We start from the raw sequence: 19,185 nt of genomic DNA, 5'->3' as shown, positions 1-19,185 counted from the left end.
GTTTTCTCTTAAATGAATAAATTGCCTTGGAAGGAGCAAAGTAAGAAAGAAAACGGTTATCACGAATAGGTATTCGATATGTGTTTCCATCATTCAGAGAAGTCCTTTATTTATTTGTTTATCTATTCATTCATCTATTTATCTATGTATATCTATTTATCTTAATATATGGGTGCTTATTGAAAGGGCTTTGAGCGGGGGCTTGAAAAGACTCCCGTCATGTTAAGCCTGAGACTATAGGAGTGGCACCATCATGGAAGGCGCTACACCAAAGGTTTCTCATAAAACACTGTCTCTTGTTGCTTGTCCACTGATATCAGGAACAGGGATATGTTCATCTTGTACAAGAAGAAGAAGAATAAGAATAAGATACAGCGAAGACATATCCGAGCTGACTTCGCCGTGATCTCTCTCTGAACTCATTATTTCCGTGTTAAAGGCTCGAATCATAAGCAACAAATGATGACTCTCTCCCTCTCTCTCTCTCTCTCTCTCTCTCTCTCTCTTTGCATCTGCATAATTGGGAATTTTTTTTACGAGAACATAACTTTTTACATGTAGATACAAGCTTATATTAAGGTGTGTATTCGTATGCACAATGTGAACTGCAGTCAGTATAGGTGTTTACTTTAATGTGTGATGTCACTTTCATTCATGACAAGGAATTGGGACATTCAAAAGCAAAGACTCTCTTGGGGAAGGATGACGAAGTTGAAGGAATTCGAAGTGCAGGAGCTATTGGGCAAAGGAGGCATCGGATCTGTCTACCGAGCCAAGCGGATCATCGATGGCTAGGAGGTCGCACTGAAGAAAGTGCCCTTGGGTCGGATGAAATCATATAGACGTCGCAACGGGAAGAAAATCCCGAAGGAAGCTGCGCTTCTGAAGAAGGTGTAGAAGGTGCCCGGCGTCATCAAGCTGTATGATTATTTTATCGCCGATGATAATTTCTATATGGTAATGGAACTTATTCCGTCGGCCATGTCGTTGTACGATTATATAGAAAACGACAACGACCTATCGAATGTGCAAGTCAGAAGACTGTTCAAAAAGATTGTTACAACTATAAAAGGATGTTTTGAAGCCGCGGTCTCCCATAAAGATATCAAGCCCGAAAATATACTGCTCTTCAGGGACAAGAGTTCAGGCCAGCTTGATATCAAAGTAATCGACTTTGGTTGCGGAGAGCGCATTACGAGTTACAAAGGAACGGACACAGGCGGAACTCGAATTTACTAGCCTCCAGAATACATCAAAGGCGGCGAGTTCCTGCACATGCCCGCAACAGTCTGGAGCCTGGGCACTCTTCTTTACTACATGGTGTGCCGCCATGATCCTTTCAACACAAATGCCTCCATATGTAGGGCCAGTCCGTCATTCCCGAAGAACGTTCCGAACCTTTGCCGTGACCTAATAATGCGATGCTTCGTAAAAGACCCTTGGGGCCGCCCATCACTCGACGGAATACTATCCCATCCGTGGTTGGAGAATGAATCATCTTGCCTCTCCTTAGAAAAGGACGGAAAGACGGATTTCACTACCGAAGTGGAGCTCGAAACCGCTAACGTCGCCCGGAGAAATCCTAAAAGGAAAAAACGCCCGACGAAGCCAGAAAACGTCTCTTTAACGACAAAGAAGAAAGGAAGGAAAAGAGACCATACTGAAGAGGATGACACGCTTCGTGGGAGAAAGAGGCGATAAAAATGATAATGCGCCCACTACAGTAATGTGACGACGGCTTGAGAGTCTTTGGACTTATTGATTTGTGCCACAACGGCCATTGGAAAAAATGCATGTTGTTAAGAAAAAGAAGATCCCTAAGGAAGAGGTTAAGTCGGTGCCAAGTAATTGGAAAAAAGTCTAAATCTGTTATGAGTGGAAAGCTGCAATATGTGACAAGATTCAAGAACTTTCCAAACATAAAAAGTGCAAAGTTCAGAACTGGAGACATCATACCCTTTAGAATTCTGTGGAAACTGATAACTGTCTGGTTCAGCCGAATCAAAGCAAGACATCGTGAGAAAATGGGATTTCCAAAAAGTTTGAAATAAAGGGCATTGCTCCCTCAAGCGGCAGAGGGTTTCCCTCAGCTGAATAAAAACCTTTGGCGATGCTTTCAATATACAAAAACCCGACCACCTTTGCTCATAAAGGATGGCCGTCGTTCAAAGGCTCATTGCGATGGTGTTAATCCTTAAGCCTTGTTGAGATGGGGCTAGTTTAGTATCCTTATGAAATTTATACTGTTCGCCGACGATACCACCATTCTATGCTCTGATATAAATTCCGACAAACTGATCAAGACAATTAATGAAGGATTATGTCAGCTATCTAACTGGTTTTCAGCCAATAAACTATCCTTAAATGTATCAAAAACTAACTACCTGTTTTTTCTACAAAAATAATGGAAGCACTAAGCCGATCAAAATAAGCAACGAAATGATTGAAAAAGCGTCCGTCAGTAAATTCTTAGGTGTGTATTTAGACGATCAACTTCATTGGAAACATCATATAAATCACGTGATAAATAAGATGTCCAAAACTTTAGGAATAATGCATAAAATGAGAAATATCCTCAATGAAAATACCCTACGTACCATTTACTGTAGTCTACTACTACCACCATACCTAAACTACTATTCAGAAATTTGGGGTAATACTTATCAAACTAATCTTAAACGCATAATTAACGAACAAAAAAAAAGGCACTAAATCTACTGAAATTCATGGACTTAATAAAGTACAAAACCGCCATTTTTATGCACCAAATCTACAATAAACAATGAATCAGAACATATTGAAATTTTACTCAACTTACGAAACAAGCTATGCGACTAGGCATACAAATGACTTCTTTAAAACTCAATACAGAACAACCAAAAAAGGCCAATGCTTATCTATTATAGGTGTTAAGACATGGAATAAACTTGAAAAGGAATTACCTAAGATAAAATGTTTATCAACATTCAAACGATATTTAAAAAAGTCATTAATCTATGAGTATTAGTATATTGAACATTTCAGGTCCATTTTATGATTGTATTCATGGAGAAACTGTCATGTACCACCTAAGTCTGCCGCTCTTTTTATTTATTTATTTATTTATTTTTTCTTGTTCCTGCAGGTAACGTTGACCCGGATCCGCGCAGTAATCAATTATCGTCCCGTCAACAATCGACCTGACCTGTCACTTCTCACCTGACCCCCACAAGATGCGATGCTCACATGTGACCCCGATTCCTACATGAGGTCGGAGTTAGCAGGGGTCGTGTCACATCTCATTGGAAAAAAAAATTATAATAATGATAATAATATCAATAATAATAATGATAATAATAATAATAAGATAAATAAATTAATAGATTATATATATATATATATATATATATATATATGTGTGTGTGTGTGTGTGTGTGTGTGTGTGTGTGTATGTATATATATGTATATATATATATATATATATATATATATATATATATATATATATATGTATGTATGTATGTATCAAACTAACATGTAACAAAAATAAATAAACAAAATAAAAATAATTCTTTCCTTAAAGGAGGAGCAATTCCCCATAAACTTTGCTTCACGCTCTCCCTTTTCAACAAGTAATTTTGTAAAAAAAATTGTATATATGTATGTATAGATTGTATTCTATTTTGTTGAATGAACCTTAACTAACTAATTAACTATATCGCAAAATAATGGGTACACAGGGTAGCGTTGAGGTAAGGAGCGTAACAGAAAGGCTGCCACCTTCCATGGACCGAACACGAGACTCTCAATTGCCGGTGGGTGAGCTCACCGATTAATTACACTGCGGTCGCCTCCAGTGATTAATCGCAAATATCACTCATAACGTTCCCTCTACCTCACTTTCCACCAAACACCCAAACCCCTACTCCCTCGCCAGTGTCAAGTCTGGCTGTGTGTACCTCTATGGGATCCAACTCACTCCACCACCTTACATATCAAGGGTACTTTGAAGAATCCTCCAGTATATTAGTGACGAATATCATTAGTAAACTAGTGATAGAAGCAGAAAACACCGCCTGTGCACAAGGGCTGCAACAAGATCAAATTTGATGTGTTATATTTCCATGGACCGCTCGTACGGAGATAGTTGTCAATTGATACTGATGATGCTATGCACACATCATACCTTTGAGATATCCATAGGCAAAGGAAAGCTGAGACTCTACAATGTTTACTCTGCTCCAGGAAAAATCAATCGCTCCATCTTCCCCCAACTCACGTCTCACAGTGTGATCTACATGGGGGATTCAACGCCCTGCACTCTGCCCTAGGAGGTTCTGTTAAGCAAGATAAATCGCCTCACGGCAGCCAGAGCAGGATACACAAAATATATCCACATTTATTGTAGATTTGTTCATCAAGAACTTAGGGGTGGAGGGTACCAAAACTGAATAAAAGTCCCTGGCATCAGACTTTTTTGTGAGTAAATTCGTCTACTGTGGTTCAGCAATGCAGCATTGTAGCATATGAATGATTCACCATGGTCTTGCCCAGTGTCAACGGAAAGTTGTGCTACAACGCTCCCAGAGCAAAATGCCCTCCAGCACCAACAACAAATCAAACCCACAGGATCACGGACCAGAAGTCAAACCAGAGCTTCCACCTCTCTCTTTGTACTGTGACTAATGACTTCTCTCAGTGACCTTCCACAGGCGACTCAAGTTGACCTTTCCCTCTTTCCTCAGTAACCTTTCCCAGGGACTCCCATTGACCTTTCCTACTTCTCACAGTGACCTCAACTAAGAACTCCCCTTGCTCTCTCCTACTTCTCCCAGTGACATCATCCAAGGAGTCCCGATGACCTATCCTAATCTCCTTGATAAGCAGTACAAGTCTTTCTGCAGAAATTATTCTTCACTAGAACTTCGCCTAAAGCAACCCTTTAAGATATATAGTTATAGTTCTTCTCACCCTCTGAGAGAGGGAAAAAACTTGAGTTTTCGGTGTTTGTGTCAACAGTTTTATTGTACTGTTGCATAGATTGATTATAATCGTTGGCATTCATCATCGCCCATGACAAGCCCTTTCACGTGATATCGAAATCATGAATGATCATCACTGGTGAGATATGTAGTAACACATTTGTAAATCACAACTAACACCGCAGTCGGACGAAAGAAAGGGTTACATACATATACCAAAGGCTTTTCCCCTCTACACGGGGGGGTAGCCAAAAAGAAAAAGGCATCGAAAGCATTCCCACCCATTCCATCCCCTACATATTCCACTCCCCTCCACCTTCCTCTCATCTTGGCACCTCCTGGATGACAGATCATCCCTGTATCCTGTCCACTGCCCTGGGTCAGAAGTAGTGTTGCAAGAAAGAAAGAGTTGAGTAAGGGAAACTATATATGTCACATAAGGGTTGGGTTAGTGACATTATTCTTTTCCATGATTCCTTCCTTTTGTTAGAGGTTGCTATTTAAGACAGCACCCTCCTTCCACTTTGTACTACTGAAGAGGATTGAAGTGAGCAATCGAAATATATAGTTTCGCTTACTTAACTCTTTCTTTCGTCCAACTGTGGTGTTAGTTTGATGAATGATCATGTTCAAACCTTAAACAATGAGACTGAAAAGTTATTCTTGACTCTGAATATATTGAATATCAAAATAGCCAAATCTATTAGCGTAGTTGACTTCATTCAAAATTGTTTACGTGAGAACCTGTGCCCAAGAAGTGTGTGTGTATATACATATTATATATATATATATATATATATATATATATAAATTATATATATATATATATATATATATATATATATATATATATACAGAAAACAAATCACTAAGGACACGTGACACCATTACTTGCAGAAACCACTTGGAAAATAAAAGAAATGAATACCAAACGTTTTTGTCTATTCAAGACATCATCAGGGTACAAAGGATGTACCCTGATGATGTCTTGAATAGACGAAAACGTTCGGTATTCATTTATTTTATTTTCCAGGTGGTTTCTGCAAGTATACATATATATACATATACGTATATATACATATATATATATATACAAATATAAATATATACATATACATGTATATATATACATATATGTACATATATATATATATATATATATATATATATATATTTTTTTTTTTTTTTTTTTTTTTTTTTTGCCCCCGTTAGGCAAGCGTATTCAGACGAGGAAGCCTTCCGGCAGTCAAAGTGTCAACCCTTTGGGAAATATGGTGTTTTCTCTTAAATGAATAAATTGTCTTGGAAGGAGCAAAATGAGAAGGAAAACGGTTATCACGGATAGGTATTCGATATGTGTTTCCATCATTCAGAGAAGTCCTTTATTTATTTGTTTGTCTATTTATTCATCTATTCATATATATTTATCTTAATATATGGGTGCTTATTGAAAGGGCTTTGAGCGGGTGCTTGAAAAGACTCCCGTCATATTAAGCATGAGACTATAGGAGTGGCACCATCATGGAAGGTGCTACACCAAATGTTTCTCATAAAACACTGTCTCTTGTTGCTTGTCCACTGATATCAGGAACAGGGATATGTCTATCTTGAAGAAGAAGAAGAAGATACAGCGAAGACATATCCGAGCACTATGAACCTGGTGCTGACTTCGCCGTGATCTCTCTCTGAACTCATTATTTCCGTGTTAAAGAGTCGAATCAGAAGCAACAAATGATGACTCTCTCTCTCTCTCTCTCTCTCTTTGCATCTGCATAATTGTTTTTTTTTAAGAGAACATAAGTTTTTACATGTAGATACAAGCTTATATTAAGGTGTGTATTCGTATGCGCAATATGAACTACAGTCAGTACAGTTGTTTACTCTAATGTGTGATGTCACTTTCATTCATGACAAGGAATTGGGACATTCAAAAGCAAAGACTCTCTTGGGGAAGGATGACGGAGCTGAACGAGTTCAAAATGCAGGAACTATTGGGTGAAGGAGGCTTCGGCTGGGTCTACCGAGCCAAGCGCATCATCGATGGCCAGGAGGTTGCCCTGAAGAAAGTGGCCTTGGCTCCGATAAGGTCTTGCAGACGTCGCAACGAGAAGAAAATTCCGAAGGAGGCTGCGCTTCTATAGAAGGTGCAGAAGGTACCTGGCGTCATCAAGCTGTATGATTATTTTACCACCAATGACAGTTTTTATATGGTAATGGAACTCATTCCGTCGGCCATGTCGTTGTACGATTATATAGAAAACGACAACGACCTATCGAATGCAGAGGTCCAAAGACTCTTCAAGAAGATTGTCACAACGATAAAAGGATGTTTTGAAGCCGGGGTTTCCCACAAAGATATCAAGCCAGAAAATATACTGCTCTTCAGGGACAAGAGTTCAGGACAGCTTGATATCAAAGTAATCGACTTTGGTTGCGGAGAGCGCATTACGAGTTACAAAGGAACGGACACAGGCGGAACTCGAATTTACTGGCCCCCAGAATTCATCAAAGGCGGCAAGTTCCTGCACATGCCCGCAACAGTCTGGAGCCTGGGCACTCTTCTTTACTACATGGTGTGCCGCCATGATCCTTTCAACACAAATGCCTCCATATGTAGGGCCAGTCCGTCATTCCCGAAGAACGTTCCGAACCTTTGCCGGGACCTAATAATGCGATGCTTCGTAAAAGACCCTTGGAGCCGCCCATCACTCCACGGAATACTGTCTCATCCGTGGTTGGAGGATGAATCATCTTGCCTCTCCTTAGAAAAGGACGGAAAGACGGATTTCACTGCCGAACTGGAGCTCGAAACCGCTAACGTCGCCCGGAGAAATCCTAAGAGGAAAAAACACCCGACGAAGCCACAAAACGTCTCTTTACCGACGAAGAAGAAAGGAAGGAAAAGAGACCATTCTGAAGAGGATGACATGCCTCGTGGGAGAAAGAGGCGATAAAAATGATAATGCGCCCACTACAGTAATGGGACCACGGCTTGAGAGTCTTTGGACTTATTGATTTGTGCCACAACGGCCATTGGAAAAAAAGCATGTTGTTAAGAAAAAGAAGATCCCTAGGGAATAAGTTAAGTCGGTGCCAAGTCATTGGAAAAAAGTCTAAATCTGTTAAGAGAAAAGCAAAGAAAGGGGAAAGCTGCAATATGTGACAAGATTCAAGAACTTTCCAAACATAAAAAGTGCCAAGTTCAGAAATGGCGAACACATCATGCCCTTTGGAATTCTGTGGAAACTGACAACTGTCTGGTTCAGCCCAACCAACGCAAGACATCGTAAGAAAATGGGATTCCAAGAAGTTTGAAATAAAGGGCATTGGTCCCTCAAGCGGCAGAGGGTTTCCCTCAGCTGAATAAAAACCTTTGGCGATGCTTTCAATATACAAAAATCCGACCACCTTTGCTCATAAAGGATCGCCGTCGTTTAAAGGCTCATTGAGATGGTGTTAACCCTTAAGCCTTGTTAAGATAGGGCTAGTTTAGTAGCCGCAAGGGCTAGCGTTTTGAAAACTACTCTACTTGCACAGTGTAAACAGGAATTAGTTAACTTGCCTCCAAAGTATCCTAGTGACAGCACTTACTTGACGGGGACGTCAACTTGCAGCTAGGACTAGCGACTACTAAATTAACCCCGTCTCAACGAGACTTTAAGCAATGTAGTTCAGTTCGAAGCTTTAAGATTCGTTTAAATAAACACCTAATCAAGATGCTGTAATGCCTGCCATTTATTGTATATTATTTGTTTATTGCCTTTACTTTTAGGAATGTGCCCTGTGGGGCTACAAGGAGAAGGATGCCTAGTCCCAATCCCCGTCCCTTTCTTCTCGCCTCTTACGATCCAAGTGGGAACACTTGGCAGTATTCTTTTCCCCCACTACAGAAAAAGAAATAAGAAATGGTACAGTATAGCAACAAGGGGTTGGGGGACAGCATAACGGAGGGACAGTCGTAGTATAAAAGTGTCATCATTTCTCTATGAACAGAGTTTTCCTCTATCATAGACAAAATGATGTGTGCCTCTGGTCCGTAGGGGCGCCTCATATAGACCCTAAAGTATCGACTGCATGCTACTTTGCCACAATAACAAGCAGCCAATACCCCAGACGGTAGCAGCCAATACCCCAGAGGAAAGGGACAAAAGGTATAGAGGTGCTTAGAGTGAACTCTTTAAACGAAGAGGAAAAGGAGAAGGAGTACAAGAAGAAGCTGAAGGAGGAGTGGGAGGGAGTTAAGGATAGAGTAGAGCTAGGTGTGGAGGAGGAATGGGGATGGTTCAAGGAGGGAGTCACAAAGTGTGCAAAGATGGTGTGTGGAACAAGAAGGACAGGAGGAAATAGAAGGAAGGGTAGTGAATGGTGGGATGAGGAAATGAAGAAGGTTATAGAAGAGAAGAAGCGAGCTTTCACAGATTGGTTACAAAATAGGACGATGGGGTCATATGAGACGTACAAAGAAAAGAAAAGAGAAGTTAAGAAAAAGGTAAAGAAGGCAAAGAGGAGAGCAGATGTAAAATGGGGTAAGAGTATGACAGAAAATTTTGAAAGTAATAAAAAGATGTTTTGGAAAGAAATTAAGAGAGGAAGAGGAGGCGAATCAAGTAGAGAAGAAAAGGTAAAAGGTGCAGATGGAGAGATAATAATGGAGGAGAAGGCAGTAAGGGGAAGATGGGCAGAATATTTTAGGGAGTTGCTTAATGTGAAGGAGGATAGGGAGGGAAAGATAGCTGCAGTGGGAAATGCTAAGAAAATGAGAGTGATGAGTGAGGAAAATGGAGGAGAAATAAGGAAGGATGAAGTGAAGGCAGCAGTTAAGATGATGAAAGCAGGTAAGGCACCTGGTCTGGATGGATGCCATGCAGAATGTCTTATAAAAGGAGGTATAGTGATGGTGGACTGGTTGGTGAGGTTATTTAATATTTGCTGGAGAGAAGGTAGAGTGCCGGAGGACTGGAGGAGTGCTTGTATAGTTCCACTTTACAAGGGAAAGGGGGACAAGTGTGAATGTAGTAGTTTCAGAGGGATTAGCTTGTTAAGTGTAGTTGGGAAGGCTTATGGGAGGATTTTGATTGAGAGGATTAGGAGAGGAACAGAGGGAGTAATTGGTGAGGAACAGTGTGGATTTAGGACAGGTAGAGTTTGTGTAGATCAGATTTTTGTGGCAAGAGAGATATGTGAGAAAGCTATAGGAAAGGGGAAGGATGTATTTTGGGCCTTTATGGATCTGGAAAAGGCTTACGATAGGGTAGACAGAAAGGCACTGTGGGAGGTTATGCGGATATACGGGATAGGAGGAAAGCTTCTCGGAGCTGTCAAGAGTTTTTATGAGAGTACTAGAGCTTGTGTCAGGATTAGAAATGGAGAGAGTGAGTGGTTCGAGGTAAAGGTGGGACTTCGTCAAGGATGCGATATGTCACCCTGGCTGTTCAATTTATACATGGATGGGGTAGTGCGAGATGTAAATGAAAGGGTAGTGGGTCAAGGATTGGGGATGGTTAAAGAAAATGGAGAAAAGTGGGAGGTGAGCCAGCTGTTGTTTGCGGACGACACTGCGCTTGTGGCAGGATCGGAGGAGGGATTGAGGAAGTTGGTGACAGAGTTTGGGAGAGTGTGTGATAGAAGAAAGCTGAAGATAAATGTGGGTAAAAGTAAGGTGATGAGATGTACAAGGGGTGAAAGTGGCAGTAATCTGGAAGTGAGCATTAAGGGAGAGCAACTGGAGGAAGTGGATAGTTTTAGATATTTGGGTGCAAATGTGGCAGGAAAATGTGGAGTGAAGGTGGAGGTAGAATGTAGATTGAGAGAAGCGAGTAAATGCCTTGGTGAATTAAATTTTTTAATGAGGAATAGAAATTTGGGAATGGATGCTAAGAGGAGACTGTATGAAGGAGTGATTGTGCCAACAGCACTGTATGGAGCAGAAACATGGAACATAAGAGAGGAAGAGAGAAGGAGCTTGAATGTGATTGAGATGAAGTGTCTGAGAAGTATGATGGGGGTTACTAGGCTAGATACAGTGAGAAATGAGGAGGTGAGGAGGGGAACACGGGTGGAAAGGGAGCTGGGAGATAGGGTTGATGAAAGAGTATTAGGATGGTTTGGACACATGGAAAGAATGAGTGAAGAAAGACTGGTAAAGGAGGTGTGGAAGGCAGATGTAGAGGGAGTGAACATGAGGGGGCGTCCTAGGATGAGATGGATGGATGGGGTGAAGGGGGCTTTGGGGAAGAGGGGAATGTCTGTTGAGGAAGGACGGGAGAGGACAGAAGACAGGGGTGAATGGAGAAGGTTGTATATGGATGATGTTGTGATGCATGAGGTGGAGTGGACGGGGGAATGGGGGTTGAGGTAGTGTGTGTGAGCAAAATTTTGACGCAGCCCGAAAGGATTTCTCCCCGTCCTCTCCTTTGTATGGGGGGACGGAGAGGGGGGGTCGCCGATTTAATGAAGCGGCCTTGGTGTGGATGTGCTGTGTCTTGCGACACTGCTTCTGACCCAGGGCAGTGGACAGGGTGCAGGGATGACCTGTCATCTAGGAGGTGCTAAGATGGGAGGGAGGGTGGAGGTGTGTGGAGTGTTTTCGGCGCATATCAGATAGCAATCCCACAATATCTAAAACCAAAAAAAAATCTATTTAAATCAAATAAATCTGATTTGAGTAAAACAAAATAAGATTTTTTATATTTTTTAAAAAGATAAAAAAAAAAAAAAAAAAAAAAAAATCGCCAACCCTGGTGTCCACTAACCTCATACAATAATACCTGTTAAGTCCGGCTAAAGTTGGCATTTCAAAGCATAACAGTACCTTAAAAATAGTTTCTTATTTCACTATAAAAATTTATATTAACTTATACTGCATTGAATAAGTCAATAGTTGATATACAGTATTTGTCCTATATACAATGTTAGGTTTAATCTTTTGTATATTTGTCCAATATAAAATGTTAGGTTACAAAGAAAGTAATGACCTCCTCTAGCGGACCCAGGGATCTGGGTGCGCACGTCCTGTGTAATAGTATGTATGTATATTATAAACAAAAGTGGCCCAAGAACGAAACCCCGAGGAACTACACTCAATTTTTTTTCCATTGAGCACTTTTACTATTAAGAACAACTCGCTGCTTACAACTGTTCGACCAATTTCTAGTAACACTTTCCGAGTTACTTCTCATTCCACGCGAGATAAGCCTAGTTAGTAGTCTCTCGTGGGGGGTATTAAATCTACAACATTATTTTGTCATATTTTGATGTAAATATGTTGTGAAATTCTCTAACGTGTGTTATTTAAATGGATATATATATATATGTATACTCATATATATATACATATATGTATACATACATATATATACATATATGTATACATATATATATATACTGTATATATATATATACATATATTGTATATATATATATATACATATATATACATATATGTATACATATATATATACATATATGTATACATATATATATATACTGTATATATATATATATATATATATATATATATATATATACATATATGTATATATACATATATTGTATATATATATACACATATATACATATATGTATACATATTATATATATATATACATGTATATATACATATATTGTATATATATATATATATATATATATGCACATGCACATTCATATATAAATATACATACGTACACATACACATACATGTACATATACATTCGGACACACACATACACATATATATACATATGTACACACATACATATATATGTATACATATACAGGTATACATACATAAATATATGTACATATATAATCACACATAAATACCAATGTACATACAGTACATACATACGTACATACATATATACATACATTCATACTAACATCCATTCATACATACGTACATATGCGTGTGGATAGAAACGCGTGGTGTATACGTACACAGTCATGCCCTTGTGTTCAGTACGACAATCTGCGAAGGAATCTTGAGTGAGCCCGCTCGTGTCTCTGCGAAGATCCCGAACGGTCGGATCGGGAGAGCTTCTTCACGACTTAAGGTAAGTCCTATTATATTTTCGGAGCTAGTGTAAGTAAACAGTTTCTAAGCCTAAATTGCTATATATATAATGAGCCTAAATTGCCATATATATATTGAGCCTAAATCGCCAGTAGAAACACGCATGGGCCTAAATTGCCTTAAAATGAAACATGCGTTCTTACCTTAAGTCACTACACTATGCTCCTCAACTTCTGGCTTCAACTTCCTTAAACCTCTCCTCAGTTGTCTTCACTAAAATCCCCACCCCAAGCCAGAAGTTGAAACTCCCCAACAATCCCTCACAAGGCTTCCAACCCAAGACGGAATTCCTCAAAGACCCTTCAACCTCGACTTGGAACTCCGCAGGAGAGCCCTCAACCCCAAGGGGAACTGCTCTCAAGAACCTCCATCGTTAAGTTGTAGAGCGTCGAGAACCCCAAAACCCCAAATTAAAATGCTCTCGAAGAGCCCTGAACTTAAATAACAAAAAAATCACCCCCAAACTGAGCTTTTTTGAAAACACAACAAATGCCGGCGTACACCAGGATTTTTTTTTTCAGAATTGAGCACCTTTAAATCTCAATTCACGAAGAAAATTCCCTTAGAAATTATTTTAACACGTTAAAAGAGGAACTTGATTAAAAAAGCCTTGAAGAGCCTGTTTCCTCATGCTGAGCTAGTTTCGAAAGCCTTCGTCGCTGAGAAAGTCATCTCCAAAAGAAAGGTGTTGATTTGAAATCCCTCCAGCACTGGGTCGAACTATCTTCAAAAGCCTTCGATCTTAGGCTGACCTTCTCTGAAAAAAAAAAAAAAAATCTGGAAAACTCTTCCTGGTAAAAACTCGACTGCTCTGAAAGCGCCTTCGACCATATATAGGACATCTTCAATAATACCTTCAATCGAAAATTCAACTTCCCTAAAAATATCTTTATCAGAAAAATTGGGAATCCTTGAAATCCCCCTTGGCCAAATGTCTAACCGCCTCAAGAATCAGTGATTAAACCAAACGTCTATGGTGAACTGGCAATCTTTTTAGATCCAGCGGCTTCTCCTCACTTGGACAAAATCACCCAACATGACCCAGAATCAAGTGTAAAATATGCCTTTAGAAGCAAAGGACGGCGCGAAATCCCCATAGTGTGAGTGCGTTCTTGTGTTCGTGTGCTCATTTGCATTCACACAAATCATAAATATATACCAAAATTATTTCCAAAACCGTCCCTACAAAAATGAAGTATCGGATTTTGTATATCATAAGATATACGGTCGTTTGGGGGGAGGCAATAATCCGCATACATATTTATGTGCATTATGTCTCGAATTGAATTGAATTATTCTACCGTTGTGGAGCAATGAAAACTGAAGATATACTATTGACATTGATTAAGCTTGTTGGCACTGAATGCATACAATCAACCGACTGGAGGGGAGGAAAGGGGTTTCGGGTGAACGAAATCTTTTGTCATGAAAACAAGTCCTAAAATAGGCCTTTGGTGTGAAGGAGTTAATGAAAAAGGTCTAACCCTTCTAGTCCAGTGGCTGCCTCTTAAACAATAAATTCTCCAGGAAAAAAAATCATAAAGCTGACATGTTGAAAATATGAAGAGCATTCTTTGAAGGAGGTGTTCAAGCGGACACGGTGGATGCCCTAATATATATCGCCACTGATGTCAAAATCCTTCGTTCTCTGACACGCAAAAACGGGCACTCCTGATCGAAACATTATGGGATCTACGACAACACTTATCGCAACTGAGGGTATCTGAATGCATTAGGGAAGTAGACCGTGGTATCACTGCTGATTGGGCCGCGTTGGTGATGTACGAGTCCCGGGATCGTCCCTGAGGCGCCGACAGCCAGAACAAGACGAACCCTGAGCTGGCATGCTTCTTACGTCCTCTCCCAACCACATAACCAATTGCCCTCTGACTGACCAATTAAATTCTGTGTCGTTGTTGGGTGAGAGTGGAGGAAGGGGAGGCGAGCCAGTGTCTGAGCATGAGGGCAGTTGTTGGCGAAGTCTGAGAGCGAGACGAAGAAGCTAAGAGTAAATATTAGCAAAATTAAAGCAATAATACGAGTATTTACAAGGAGTGGTGATAGTGGGAGTGAGTCTGAATGGTGAGAGGCTGAAGGAATTGGAGAGTTTTAAGTATTTGGGGGCCGCATGGACCAGTGGGTCGGGGGGTAGAGGTGAGTGACAGAACAAATGAAGGGGAATGTATCGTGTCATAACAAACAAATACCTGGGGACGGAAACGAGAAGCTCAAACGTTGTTGAAATGACGTTGTTTGTGCAGTATGTTAGTACAATGAGGATGACGATAACAACAAACGTGTTATTGAGGCATTGGTGATCTTGAGCATTTATTTTGGCTGCCAAGGGACGATTTTATTCATCCAAGTAGACTACGTATAGTTCACCTGTTATCTACTTGTGGTTCACCTATAATTCACCTCTATTCACTTGCGTGCCCTAACGGGTCACCTATGCTCCAGGAACCACGAGGTAAGGAGGCCTAGTTCGTAGCTTTCAGTACCTGAACATAATAGATTTTATTCTTCTGCAAAGTAAAATAAAAACTAGACTTCGAACTAGACCTCGCTGGAGCCTACGCCAGGAGACGCTCAGATGCGGCCGAAATCGTTACCCAGGCTCAGCGCATTCGAACTGCCGGGACAAGTGGTACTCACCAGTACCCATTGGAGATTGAAGTGGTTCCTTTGTGCTCAGAAGGGTGGATTTATCAACCGAACCCATATCAGCGACACAAAACAAAAACAAAATAATAAGTAAACAAATAGATAAAGTATAATTAAGTAAATATATAAATAAATGTAACAAATAAACAACATAAATAAATAAATAAGTATATATGTAGATAAAAAAGCAAATATATGAATGAATAAATAAATAGATAAATGAATAAATAAATGAATAATTAAATAGATAAGTAAATAAATGAATAAATTAATAAACAAGTAAATAAGTGAATAAATGAATGAGTAAGCAAATAGAGAAATGTTAATAGATAAATAGAAAACAATAGTAAATAAATAAATGAATAAATGAATAGATAAATTAATAGAAAAGTAATAGTAAATAAATAGATTAATAAATAAAAAACGAGAGACTGGATATTTTTCTTCATAATTTTTTTTTTTTTTTTTTTTGTACAGACTTCTCTTCATGTGTAGCCTGAATCTGATGTTTCCAATATCCGCAACGAAACAATCCGATATCGAGGAGGAAATTGCGGACACCAGAAGCAAACTTCTCGTTCTCTTTTTTTTTTTTCCAAGAAGCTTTACCGTTACCAATATCGAAAATTCCCTAGTTTTAGAATTTCCAAATTAGAGATTTATCTGCCCATCGAAGCTAAGACTCTGATGAAACTGTCTTGCTTGTTGACAGATTTATTTTGTTTTATTCGTGTATTTTTACTTAAAAGCATTTGCTCTGGCGTTAGCTGATGAAAAAAAATATTATTTCTACTATTTACAGTCATTGGTGATTTATATCCTGTTTGGTCTGGATATTTATATATTCGTGTGATTTATTCTCATGTATATTTACCCAAAGTCATTATTTCTCTCTCTCTCTCTCTCTCAAAAAAAAAAAAAAAAAAAAAAAAATGGCGGAGAGAAGGGACCAGACAAAGTAATCTGTTTGTTTTGGAGGATCTAACAGGGATGAATAAGAAAGCGAGAAATTAATCAGTATGATATATGAACAACATTAAAACTGGTACCATTTTGACTATTGGTAGCAGAATATTTCTTTAAATATTTATCGTTTTGTTTTGTTGCTTTTTCTTAATTACAACAAACCTGTAACAGGCTGGATGACTTGACATAATCATACATACGTGTGTATATTATATATACTGTGTATATATATATATATATATATATATATATATATATATATATATATATATATATATATATATATACATATGTATAGATATAGGTACAAATATATATCTTTATACAGTATAGATATAAATATATAGATATAGATGTATAAAGATATAGACATAGATATACAGATATAGGTACAAATATAGATCTAGATATAGATATACAGTAGATATAGATATAAATATATAGATATAGATGTATAAAGATATAGACATAGATATATAGATACAGGTATAAGTATAGATATATATAGAAAGACATTTGGCCAAGGAGGATTTCTAGGATTTCCAATTTTTCTGATAAAGATATTTTTCAGGGGAGCTGAATTTTCGATTGAAGGTATTATTGAAGATGTCCTATGTATGGTCGAAGGCGCTTTCAGAGCAGTCAAGTTTTTACCAGGAAGAGTTTTCCAGAAAAAAAAAGGTTTTTCAGAGAAAGTCAGCCTAAGATCGAAGGCTTTTGAAGATAGTTCGACCCAATGCTGGAGGGATTTCAAATCAAGACCTTTCTTTTGGAGATGACTTTCTCAGTGACGAAGGCTTTCGAAACAAGCTCAGCATGAAAAAACAGGCTCTTCAAGGCTTTTTCAATTAAGTGCCTCTTTTAACGTGTTAAAATAAATTCTGAGGCAATTTTCTTCGTGAATTGAGGTTTAAAGGTGCTCAATTCTGAAATAAAAAATATCCTGGTGTACGGAGGCATTTGTTGTGTTTTCAAAAAAGTTCAATTTGGGGGTGATTTTTGTTATTTAAGTTCAGGGCTCTTCGAGAGCATTTTAATTTGGGGTTTTGGGGTTCTCGACGCTCTACAACTTAACGATGGAGGTTCTTGAGAGCAGTTCCCCTTGGGGTTGAGGGTTCTCCTGCGGAGTTGCAAGTCGAGGTTGAAGGGTCTTCGAGGAGTTCCGTCTTGGGTTGGAAGTCTTGTGAGGGATTGTTGGGGAGTTTCAACTTCTGGCTTGGAGTGGGGATTTTAGTGAAGACAACTAAGGACATGGTTAAGGAAGTTGAAGCCAGAAGTTGAGGAGCATAGTGTAGTGACTTAAGGTAAGAACGCATGTTTCATTCTAAGGCAATTTAGGCCCATGCGTGTTTCTATTGGCGATTTAGGCTCAATATATATACGGCAATTTAGGCTCATTATATATATAGCAATTTAGGCTTAGAAACTATTTACTTACACTAGCTCCGACAACATAATGGGACTTACCTTAAGTCGTGAAGAAGCTCTCCCGATCCGACCGTTCGGGATCTTCGCAGAGACACGAGCGCGCTCACTCAAGATTCCTTCGCAGATTGTCGTACTGAACACAAGGGCATGACTGTTTACGTATACACCACATGAACACGCGTTTCTATCCACACGCATATGTACGTATGTATGAATGCATGTTACTATGAATGTATGTATATATGTATGTACGTATGTATGTACTATATGTACATTGGTATTTATGTGTGATTATATTTGTACATATATTTATGTATGTATACATATATATATATATATATGTATGTATACATATATATACATATATGTATGTGTGTACGTATGTATTTGTATGTGTATGTGTGCGAATGTATATGTACATGTATATGTATGTGTACGTATGTATATTTATATGTATATGTATATGTATGAGTACGTATGTATATTTATATGTATATGTATGTGTATATATTTATATATATATATATATATATATATATATATGTATATATATATGTATATGTATATATATATATATATATATATATATATATATATAATGTACATATATACTGTATATATATATATGTATATATATATGTATATGTATATATATATATATATATTTATATATATATATATGTATATGTATATATATATGTATATATATATATATATATATATATATGTATATATATATGTATATATATGTACATGTATGTGTATATATATGTATATATATATATATGTATATATATATAATATATATGTATATGTATATATATATATATATATATATATATATATATATATATATATGTACATATATATGATGTAAGCGGAATAGGAAACACAGGAGTCTTAGTCTTGAGTTTATTCCTGACTAGTTTCGCAGGTATGCTTTTTCAAAGGAATAGGTTTGCAAACGGGCTGTTGGCATTATATACATGGGGTGACCCTCACCACCTCCCCGAGTTACCATAGTTGGTGACGAGTGTGAACATCACATTGTGGCTAACGTAACAATGAAGAAATTTCTACAATTAAATATGA

At 38.3% G+C, this 19,185-nt stretch overlaps 1 protein-coding gene across 1 annotated transcript; it reads left to right on the top strand.

Moving 5' to 3' along the window:
* Positions 1-6,865: 6,865 nt before the first annotated feature.
* Positions 6,866-7,915, top strand: LOC143022985 (serine/threonine-protein kinase pim-2-like). The gene has a single exon (XM_076181419.1). The coding sequence runs from the start codon at positions 7,169-7,171 to the stop codon at positions 7,913-7,915; it is 747 nt and encodes a 248-aa protein (XP_076037534.1). The 5' UTR covers positions 6,866-7,168.
* The last annotated feature ends 11,270 nt before the right edge of the window (positions 7,916-19,185 follow it).

This window comes from Oratosquilla oratoria, unplaced genomic scaffold, assembly GCF_046742065.1.
Source record: "Oratosquilla oratoria isolate Oo_2021 unplaced genomic scaffold, ASM4674206v1 SCAFFOLD257, whole genome shotgun sequence".
In the NCBI taxonomy this organism is placed as follows: domain Eukaryota; kingdom Metazoa; phylum Arthropoda; class Malacostraca; order Stomatopoda; family Squillidae; genus Oratosquilla; species Oratosquilla oratoria.
This window is presented reverse-complemented; position numbering and strand designations above follow the sequence as displayed.